This window comes from Rhopilema esculentum, chromosome 6 (genome assembly GCF_057945365.1).
Source record: "Rhopilema esculentum isolate cy_ngs chromosome 6, ASM5794536v1, whole genome shotgun sequence".
NCBI lineage: Eukaryota > Metazoa > Cnidaria > Scyphozoa > Rhizostomeae > Rhizostomatidae > Rhopilema > Rhopilema esculentum.
In genome coordinates, this window is record NC_142820.1 from 2,559,651 (window position 1) to 2,570,983 (window position 11,333).

General features: G+C 36.3%; 1 protein-coding gene across 2 annotated transcripts; it reads left to right on the forward strand.

Annotated features, from left to right (window-relative positions):
- The first annotated feature begins 342 nt into the window (after window positions 1-342).
- Window positions 343-6,584, forward strand: LOC135686226 (uncharacterized). Of its 2 annotated transcripts, none has more exons than XM_065202418.2 (3): window positions 343-495; window positions 3,351-3,530; window positions 4,398-6,584. In XM_065202418.2, the coding sequence occupies exons 2-3, from the start codon at window positions 3,377-3,379 to the stop codon at window positions 5,801-5,803; spliced, it is 1,560 nt and encodes a 519-aa protein (XP_065058490.1). In that variant the 5' UTR covers window positions 343-495; window positions 3,351-3,376; the 3' UTR covers window positions 5,804-6,584. The 2 variants fall into 2 exon arrangements, with proteins under 2 accessions (XP_065058490.1, XP_065058491.1); XM_065202419.2 differs by lacking the exon at window positions 343-495 and adding an exon at window positions 998-3,074.
- Window positions 6,585-11,333: the final 4,749 nt, after the last annotated feature.

Genomic DNA, 11,333 nt, shown 5'->3' on the forward strand with positions numbered 1-11,333 from the left:
ACCCTTGTGGTGCCATGCCCACTGCATACTTTATATTCATTTGCTCTGCTGACCCCCCCAATTCACATGACAGATTTACGGCCTTGCACAAAACAACAATACAAAGTACAAATATTTTGGGACCATGCCCTTGATGCTGTTCGAAAACGTCCCTTTACTTACAAGGAATGCCAATATTGCCAGTGACCAACGCCAATTGCTAACTTCGATTACATTTAGGCAGTTTTAAAACCATAAGATTTCACACAATATAATATGTTGCAAAGATATTACACGTCCCAAAACTTTTTCTCGTCGTTTTTAGACGAAATACAAAATTGCTCCTGCCGAGAACTGGGGTGGCGTGTCCCCCAGACAACCGGGGGACGCCGCTATTGCTTAGCCTCCTTTAAACTTTCTGGCCCCTCCCTCCCATCATCCTTGTGCAAACCCAATGAGGTGAATACCTCATTAGTGCCTACAAATTGGATGTGGTATGATGACATGGTAGCAGTGGTAAATATGCGTTGAGTTATTTATTCAAGAATCTGAGCAGTTTTTTCAATGGGTTTTATGTTTCCGAAATCCGAACTGTTCTAGCCTTGAGGAGTAGCTGATATTCATTTAGTGTGTGTAGCTAGTTGGAGTTGACTCCAGAAATCAAAGGGTTAGCTAGAATGTCGCGCAAGCTGCAAGTGTCGAATAGTGGTTAGGCCCAGCAGTTTGACAAAATGGATAATTTTTTTAGCATTATAGTTAGGATCTTCTCGGAATTTTTTCAAGAAGCCCTGACTTTGAGGCTTACGCCGTTTTTAGGCTCACAAAAATGCTTATGGTGCAAATATACGAATGCAATTGTCGTTTTTACGAATTGAGGCTTACAATTTTTATCTGTGAATTCAGTGCATAAATCCTTCCTTTCAGAAATCAATTTTACAGTTGTGGAAAAAGCAAACACATCTGTCAGGTATCTGCAACATGCACAAGGCTGTCTCACATGTACCTAATTTTAAGGAACAGGATACCCATTTGTGCAATAATAAAACTATTTTGTGGATTTACACAAAACTTAAAATCATTGTAGTTTTACAGACTGGTTAACACAATAGCCTAACTTTATTTAATATAATAAAGAACTATACTTACATTTGGTGATACTTACTTATATGTTTTTGTTTTATTAATTATTTATTTATTTTACTGCCAGTGAAAAACCTATATTATACTTAGGATCTGTGCAATGAATTACATTACATTACAATACTTTACATTACAATACATTACATTACATTACATAACATTACATTACATTACATTACATTACATTAAATTACATTACCTTACAGCGATAAACAGTAAAAGTGTACAGTGATAAATATATTATTCATTGTCAAAGTGGGCAAATTTTATGAATTTTTCCAAATTTGATTTTCAAATTTTTTGGTCTATGAAAAGGATGATAGTGTTCCATTCAAATTTCATCACAAGACATATCTTTTACAGTGCTTGTATATGATATAAGTAGTCTCTTTCAAACTATTAAGCCAAAATTACAAGACATTAAGTGTGTTTTAACAGCAAAGACAGTAAGTGTGTAATAACGGCAGGTGTAAGGTTCTCAGCTTACAACCATTTGCGTAAAAGTCAGAAGTCATGCAGATTTTGGTAGAGAATACAGGAGCAGTAGGCAAACGTTGGCTAAGATAACAACACTTTTTTATAAAAACAATTTTATAAAAACAGAAGCTTTAAATTTAGTCAAAAGTTAAAACGAAAAATAAAAACAAAAGAGACCCGCCCTATGTCAAAACTTTGTCCTGACAACCACGTTTTTGAGATTTTGTCCTGATCTTAAGATAATCCATCATGTTGCGTTTTATCATACAGGGGCTCTGACTAAGGTTGGAAAGAGGGGTGGACAAAGGAAAATTTAACTATCATAACAAAAGATTTTGAAAAATCTATTGTTTTGCAAAAACATCAGGGGAAATAGTGCCAACCACGCTCCCCCCCCCCCTTCACGAAGGCTCTGTCATAGTCAAAAGAAAAACTTTATTTTGAGGGGCAAATTACTCTTTGTTTCCGTTTCCATTTAAGAATCTGTTTGTTCTATCTTAAATCCTCTGGGAATCCTTTGCTCTCGGTTTTTTTTATAATAAGTTTTTCAAAAAGTTGTTTCAATGTTTATTTGCTTAACCTATTGTTCTGTTGCTATTGCTTTTTTCAATTTTTGCTAGTATATTTTTTCTTTTTTCCTGTTGAATCACAGATTGCCATGTCTTTTATGTTGTTCTTATTTTTTAGCATATTGGCCTGACTCTATACCCATACCCTGTCGCAGAATCACCCCTGAAAGTGTACCCAAGATTTTCCGTTATAACTAATTGTTCCAAGAAAAGTCTGGCAATGTCCTCTTTAAAAAGCCATACTTGCAGTGAAAATTGTTACTGATTCCCCACCCTCGAATACGCCATCCTCGAACATGTCATGATAAGCCCTCAAAGAGGCTGAATCAAGATAAATACATCGTTTCGGTTTCAGTCGAAGAAAATAAACATGTCAATATCTTTTGACTTAAATATCTTTTTGTTGCTTGATATATGCTTTGCTACTAAAATTTAAATGAATTGATAGTTCTCCATGGGTGTAATTCAAGGTTTTAGGGTACCCCATAAATTTTACCAATTACCACAAACTGACACTGAGCACGATGATCAATAAGCCCAAGAATAGGAGCATCCCCTCCTCCTCCTCGCCCTCCTCCCCCTTGCCCTCCTCTCCTTTCTCCAGGATCTCGTCCCACAATAATTCTTACAGGAATGAGCCAGATTCTGCACTTTATTCTGCGGATCAATGGGATATGAAAGCATAGTCAATAGAAAAAACTCTGGACCATAGTTTGGTGTTACTTAAACCATCAGTTCAGACTTTGCAACACCCACAGGCCACCACATGACTACATGTTGGGAATTTCTGTCGCACACAATAACTAGCTCCAGCAGCAATTGAAAAGGAAGCATCAGGAAGCAGATGATGATTTGCCGATATTTCAAATTTATTTGTTCTTGGTGGATTTATCGATGCTCAACACATTAGTGGGTGACAACTTTTATAAACACAAATTCAAAACAGCAACGTCAATAGGCTGTAAGCCTGAAAGCTTTTACCCATGGCCCCTAATTTGGACCGGCACGATTTAACCTGCATTTTATCAACCTACATGACCTGCGTTTTACACCTGCTGGTGTAATAACGTATAAACCAATATATATCTCTACATCATCAATTAAACTTCATTTCTAAACATAGCTAATTGGATATCACTTTTGCTAATCTTGACTCACCTAAATGTCTTTTCTAACTGTTTCTAGGTCTAAATTTATCAAAGAATACTAAAATGGGAGGCAATCAGTCGAGTTTGATCCCAATGCAATATGGCTTTGACTATATGGCAATCACTCTAAGAGCTTCTGATCGCATTAGACTGATATATCCAACAGATCAAGAAGTTAATGCTGTTAGAGAAACTATTATGCAATACTGGACAAGAGGTAGGTAGTAAAATGGCTCATTATGAGACTTTTAAATGTACATATATTATGAGACTAGTACATGTATTGTTTTTTTTGTGGTGATTCAAAATTGATTTGTCAAGTTTACTTTTAATTGAAAAAAATTTGAATGTGTTTATAATAAACTGAAAAATAGGTTTAAGGTTTTTTTATTGTTCTGTATCAAGGATGAATTTTTCAGAGGTGCAAATTATCAGACGTGTATTTCAGAAATATATGTAAAGATTCTTCTTAATGTTAGAGTATGATGTTAAAAAGCGTTAATATTGTTCTTCACAAACTCTGAGGTCCATGGATTTTCACCTATTTTCTTACTTAGATTGGAAATACACAGAGTGTTAAAATTATCAGGAAGAGGGCATTGCCAAGTGCAAAATTTGGTAAATGTTTGGTAGGGGTTAGAGGTCAACATCCAACAAATTTCAAATAAACAAATTTCAAACAATGACAGATGTAGACAAAAGTTTGAACTTTAGACAGTCTTGTCTCATTTAGTCAAATGTTTTCTTCCGTTTAATGCAGATTGATATAGAAAGCAGGGGATTACCAAGTGCCCAATTTATTCCCAACCTTTGTTCAACAGTTTTCTTTGGTCAAGATGAGAGATCATAAGTTAATGGTTTTTGCCGAAGAATTATAGGAATAAGAGGAAGTATTCATTGGAAACAAAAAATTTTTATAATTTTTTGTGGAGGGGGGTGTTCAGAAGCACAAGAATAGGTATACTAGTAATTCACAACAGCGTAAAAAATGTGCATTTGTATTTGTCATTTCTTATTCAAGTTATATTTTATTTTTTTCATTGCTGCCAATCTTTCCCTTCAAGTTGTGATTATTTTCCTGCAGGAATTCAAGAGGAAAAAAATCTTTTGGGTAATGCCCATGAATTTAAGCTACGTGGCAACCCATTTTATGCTTTGACCTCTTTTGAAGAAGCAGTTTGTGCAAGGAAGCTGGGCTGCCAGTTGCTTTTTCGTCTCTACAATATGGGTTGTAAATTGTTGCTCTCAAGTGATCTATCAAGAACAGCAGACCTGACAACATGGATTTTTCATAGAGAGCAGACACAGCAGGCCCAGTTTCATTTTGCTGCCATTGGGGTAAGCAACACTGACAAGTTACAGTTTGTAGATTTTCCTGTCTCTATGCATCAGATGTTTCAAGGTATTGTACAGACCAACTGGCCCCAGGCTATACAAAACATTAAAACTTTAGGTGATGCCCTTCAAATAAAGTTACATGGGAATCCATGGATGTCTGCAGGTGGTGCAGAAAATATCCAGTCCAAGACACTTATCAAGGCTCTTATTAATGAGCTTGATGCACAAAGGTGGGTTCTTTATGGCAGCAGTAATTTGAAAGGGACAGCAGATACAATATTTTTTCGATATGACCCAAGCGTACCAACAGATGGTTCAAGAATGGCAGGGTTTGTGATCAGCTTGAACAGAACTGATCGCTTAAGGCTGATAGATAGCCCACAAGATGCTGTCAATGGTGTTAAAATGATGCTGGCTCAATTTTGGGGCCGTGGAATACAAGAAGAAAAACAAAAATTTAATGCTTATGAATTCAAACTAGCTGGTAATCCTTGGTGGGCAGAGGGCACGGAGGCAGTAGATACAAGATTTTTCATGTGTAAAATGTTTGAAGGCTTAATGAGTATTGGGTGGAGGGTACAAATTGCAATTGATTTGTCCAGAAAGCTGAATGACAAGAGTGTGCTCACATTTCAACGAGGACCGCCTATGGTGCTTCCCATATTTTGCCTCTCGCTCAATTACACTGACAGGATTCGCATTATTAATGCCCCACCAGACATTGCACAGGCTATAAGTAATGAAATTAAAAGGCTTTGGCTATTTGGTGTCCAGCATGAACAGCCATATGGGGCAAGCATTGAGTTAAAGCTGAATGGAAACCCTTGGAGTTATGGTTATGATGGTCATGATGGTGCTCATGGGCGTGTTCTGTTGCTTTACTTGCTGAAACTATGTGCCAGTTTAGGCTGGTTCATAATACTTTCAGCTGATGTGTCTGCTAAGTATGTTCATCAAGACAAGGGTCCTGATTACCCTGTTGATGTCCACAGTTGGTGGTTTATGCGAATAGGTGGGCAACCAGCACCTGCTCCTTTTCCACAAACACAGTTTGGTATGGAGGGACAAAATGCACAGGTCTTTGGGACTCCAACAGCGCAGCTTACTGGTTATGCAGGTGCCCCACCATCTTACTCAGATGTTTCAAAATAAATATTTGCAATTTACTATTGCTATGCACATAAAGCATGTTCAAGTGTTTACATATTCAAATATTTCTCTTTATTGTAATCTTCAGACTGCACTGTTCAATGAGATTAAGCAACCTATAGTTTACAAATGTGATATTTCCATTTTTTTTGCAATAAGGCTTGTAGGCCGAAATTGCCCATCGCCAACACAATTACCATACATACAAGTTAACATAATTACAAATTAACAATAAATCTCAGAACATAATTACAAATTAACAATCAATGTCAGAAAACAGCCAGCACAATTATTATACATACAAGTTAACATGATTACAAATTAATAATAAATCTTAGAAAACAGCAAACAGCTAATACAAAGATAAACAGATGAAAAAGTGATTATGAGCTAGAAAGTTTACATTACGAGGATATGCACGTAGAGGACTTCCCAAAAGATTCCCGTGATTCAAAAGCCAGTGATATAAAATTAGCTATTGATATCAGACAATCCGTATCTACCATTAAGTCTTCTGTTCAAAATTTCATGTGCCTGACTTAAATTTAGAAAGAAAACAGAAAACCAACATGTTCATTGCAGAATAAGAAAATTATCTAAAGAATATTGCCAGTATCTTCACCCCTAATTCAAATAAATTTATTGTAGTTCCCTTCCTCACCTTTGTTTGGTTCTTGCATTATTTCCTCCAAGATAGGAGTGTTGTGATAATCTATAGCTATTTACGATTACATTTTATTATGCATTTATATAGATTTTCATGTTAATAATTAACTGATGCAAATGGCACCTGTTTTTCTCAAGGAGTCTGAGCTTGTCCATTTCGTACTTTGGAAATTATTTATAAAGCACTTCTTTACAACTAACAGAGCCAGATAATATAAAGTTGTAGCTATCTATAATGACTATGCTTCAATTTTACCAAAGAGACCAGCTGCCATGTGTCATTTTTTCCAAACTATTAAACCTTTTTATTAACACAAATTTAAAAGCACAATATTTACCTTTTTATTGAAGCTTTTTGCTGGATGAAAAATTCATCTGCATCGCAATTAATTCCTTCTGGTTACTAAAATTCAAGCCTGTAGCCATGCCTGTGGAGCGGATTGAAAAACTCCCAATTTCCAATGTAGGTGACAGGGCCTATTTTAGTTTGGTTTTTCCCACATTTTGTGGTCTTGGAAATCCAAAATGTGGTCTTGGAAATTCAAAATTGTGGAATGGGTTTTTTCATTTTAGCTATATTTTTGTTATAAATATGTTTTTCTGTTGATAGAGTTTTGAAACTTTATAACATAACAGAACAGTACAAAACATCCATGAATCGTAGCGCAAGTTCCTTGGTCCAGATTAATCTGTGAGCGAAAAATGTTACAACCAATCAGCTTTTTGCTCTCAAATGGTGTAAAAGCCAATCAGAGCTTGACCACTGAATTTAGCGACAATTACAAAAATGGCGACCAAACAGCCACCAAGCTGCATGAAAGTGCACTACAAACTTCGAACTGCTGCAAGCGAAATAATCTCAAGGCAAAAAAGTCTATGATTTTTTCAATATGTTAGGGTCGTTCTAGATTTTCATCGTGCGCATTTTAGAATTACGCTCCTAAACTGGAGATATGACTGCATAAAGGTAGCCTAGATTCACCAAACTTTTACTCTGTTCAATAATTGCACAGGGGTTATTGTCATTTATTTTCTATATCGATTCTCTATATCATCCTCTTACGCTAACGCAAGAAAGAGTTCAATTATCTGTATGTGTCTCAAACATGCCAAGCCTATCAGAATTTGACCCTATTTCATCTGCTTTGTTTTGGATAAACAAAAAGCAACGACGGGAACATTCGGTATCGAAAGCAAAGGAGCAAGAATGGCTCCTTGAAGTATTTCCGGAAGCAGATGATGCCTTCAAAGAGAGAAGGATCAGAAAAATAAAAAAAGGCAAACCTGATGTCGATTTCTGAAACCTGGAATAATTGAAACTGATCAGCATACTCTAAGGCCCCCAATAAATAAATTCCCCCCATTATTTATTTTTCAAAAATCTTATAGCTCCCTGTTCTTATAAGAGCCCCCCGCTTTTTAAATTTTTGGCTCAGCGTGTCGTTCAATGTTATAATAAGTATAAATTTTAGAGCTTCTAGCAATGTTAGCCTTTAAGTACTGTTACTGTCGGAGTCCATAAAGATTAGGCTATAATAGAAACATATTTGAAATCGTGTTATGTTGAATATGTTTGTTTTACACGAATAAAGAAAAAAGCATTCTGCAGCCACGGTCGATATTTTGAAATTCCATGCTTCACATACAACCTTCTTTTCGTAAAGTATGGTCTTGGAAAATTTAAGCTAATTATTAAACCTTTTTATTAGCAAAAATTTAACCTTTTCATTTAAGCTTTTTGCTGGATGAAAAATTTATCTGCATCGCAATGAATTCCTTCTGGTTACTAGAATTCAAGCCTGTAGCCATACCTGTGGAGCAGAGATAAAAAACTTCCAATTTCCAATGTCGGTGAGGTTTTGAAGTTAGGTTTTTGAAGAGTGGGGTGGGTGGTTGGTTAGGGAAAAGAAACAGGCAAACAAGGCTGTAAAACGTTTTCATCAATTAAACAATTTTCTTCTTATAATTTTCATTTAAGTAAACAAAATTCAATTGTAATGTCTTCCAGCAAGGTCTTATTTTCATATACCAGGTAAGCAGGATTGCAATCCTTCTGTCTTCATAGAACGCTGCTGAGCGGAATATACCAATGCAGAAAACAAGCACTCCACACGCGTTGAAATGAAGCCTGCAGTAACTACAACTTTAAACACTATAAGAATCGGTGCACTTTCTCCATTTTCTTGTGCAAAAATCCGTGCAACAGTCGCTAAACCTGACTTTGCTTACTTTCTGGCTTATTTCACATCTTTAAGCACCCAAGGAAAAATTCTACACTCTGCTTTCAGATCCGTGTAAGGAACGCTAAGATCCTCAAGCATTTTATTCGGAACAGGAATTTTCTCTGCATATTTGTTTATAGTTAGCAGGGTCCCGTAAATTGAACGAACGTGGCCAAAATCTCCGTAAAGCGCTTCCATAATCTCCCCTAAAGTTGTGTTGACTGTGGGGAAATTTTAAGCGACATCAATATACCAGTCTTGTGCTTGCGTTTTTCTTGTTGGCCTATTTCGATCCAAAACTGGGTATATATTTTTCAGCGTGTTCTTTCGGATCTTTATTCTGAAGTGTCAGACAAAAAAGCTGATAGCCAAAATGTTATAAAATGTTTGCTTTTTTCAAAGCCATTTTCGACATCAAGTTAGGTGCATAATCATTATTGTATATCCCTAAGCATTGCTTTTACGGCACGGCACGGGGCACGTTTAGAAGTACGGAGCAAGTGTAAAAAGAGCGGCATGTAAAATCGATAATATAGTTCAATAGTTGTTGTTAGTAGTAGCAATCCAATTCACGACAAAACTCTCTTACAAAAGAGTAGGTTTTTATGTAATCATTCGAAGTAGAATAGCCAACACGAAGAAGAAGATAACATCTTTATGTTTCGACACAAATCGGCTTAGGACCTGATTATATGGGGCAAGCTGGCCCAGTAAACGGGCTGGCTCGGCAAACGGGCTGGCTCGGCAAACGGGCTGGCTCGGCAAACGGGTCAGCTCATGGCTATGATCTGTTGCACGTAAAAAGTGAGCTGCTATCACATGGAAGTGATGCCGATGATGCCGCGTCATTTTACTTCTACATGTACCGCCTTTTTACATAAAGTGCGCAGAACTGTAATGCGCCGGCAAATGCAGCCGAGCTGGCCCGCTTGCCGAGACAGCTCTTTCCACATGGAGCTGGTTGCCCACCAACGTAAGTTTTGTCTCGGTAAACGAGCCAGCCCGCTTCCATAAATCCAAATTTGACAAGAATCACTCCAAGGTGCTCAAATCCAATTAGAAATTTGCTGACTCTAAAGAATGGCAAAAAGGGAAAGCAAAATTGACTTGTGTCCCCAACAGCAGATTTCAAATAACATGGATGTAATCGCAACGAAAAGCTTTTCAAGAAATGTAAGATATCCTCTTTGAAGCTAAAATATCAAAAGTTTCAAATTCTGACAAGGGAACAAAAATATCGAGCATGTCCTTTAAAGAGGAGAAGGTCTGAACCAGTATCAGGATTGTAACAAATGGAGCATTGATACATTATACAGACTTTAAACCAACCATGTTTTGAAACAAGCATCAACCACTTTTGCATATTCTTACATGAACAGACCATTGTTCAGACAAACAAAAAATTTGATTAACTAACTTAAGGTTTTACCTATGAGTAAAACTTGGTATTTAAGTTTTTAAACTAAAATTTGATTCCTGGTTTAGCATGATTTTGTTTATTTTTGAGGGGAATGTTTCAGCGTAATGCTATTAGTTTGTAAAACTTAAATTTTTTTGGATGCCATTTTGATTAGGGGCAATACTTTTGTCCTGCTGTGGAAATCTCAAAACAACTCACAGAAGATCTTCTACAATACACTGAAATAAAAAGTTTAGAAGTTGCCAAGAACTGATAGCTGATGACACACACTAATTTGAAAAGTTGACGATATTGTGTGCTGAGCTGAGCCCCCCTTGTTAGTTCCAAAGATTGGCAAGTTTCTACTTTTGCTACTGTTTTTCGCAACAATTTGTGCAAGAGCCCTCCTTGTTATTTTGATAGCACTACACCACTGACTACAATACAGCTAGTAACTTGCAGAGTTTTAGAGTAAAACCTTTTAGAGTAAGAAATGAATATTAAGATAAACTATGAATAGTATCCTATGACGACATTATGCCAGATTCAACAGTCAAGGTATGATTAAAAATTAGGTCAAGCCCAAGGTCTCTCAGAAATACAGTTTCTTTAAAAAACTGAATAACTTATCAAATGAGCTTATTTTCAAAATAGAAAGAATAAATAGAGCCTAACATTTTCCTCTAAATGATCTTTATGAGCTACTAAGAATATATTTACATTATTCTTTGCCTGATGATACGATGTGCTAGAAAATTTTAGATAATTTCTGCAGGATTCCACAGCTTCCTCGCTCCTACAGTATACAGCAAAGGATTAACCACATTTGCTTTCAAGGCGATTATCCTAATAATTTTGTCCCGTAAGTGTAGAGAGGCTTCTAGCTGCTTAAAAGAATAAAATAGAATAATTTATTTTTTCCCAAAGAGCTTAATCAGTCTTTGACCACAACAAAAGCAAAAAAATTTAGATCTGTTTTATTTTAGTGAAAACGATATATTGGATTTTAGCTGCCATTTGGTCATCAAGCAGCTGCTACTTGGCAACACGTATGACGGTTCGGCTCACAATGAGCTAAAATTAAATCTAGTCAAGACCATAGCATCAGTCGCAAATAACGTTTAAAGCTGTACAGCAGTAGAAACTGTAAACCAAAAACATCAATACAAATGACCGATGTAACTGCTTAAGCAAAACATTGCAGAAACCAACCTCAAATGTTAAGATTTCTCCATTTCCTTGTTTA

Bases quoted from the DNA above. Each gene is read 5' to 3' on its own strand.
- LOC135686226 (XM_065202418.2), top strand. From the start codon at position 3,377: ATGGGAGGCAATCAGTCGAGTTTGATCCCAATGCAATATGGCTTTGAC. The intron at 3,531-4,397 runs GTAGGTAGTAAA...ATTTTCCTGCAG, and splicing joins TATGCAATACTGGACAAGAG to GAATTCAAGAGGAAAAAAAT.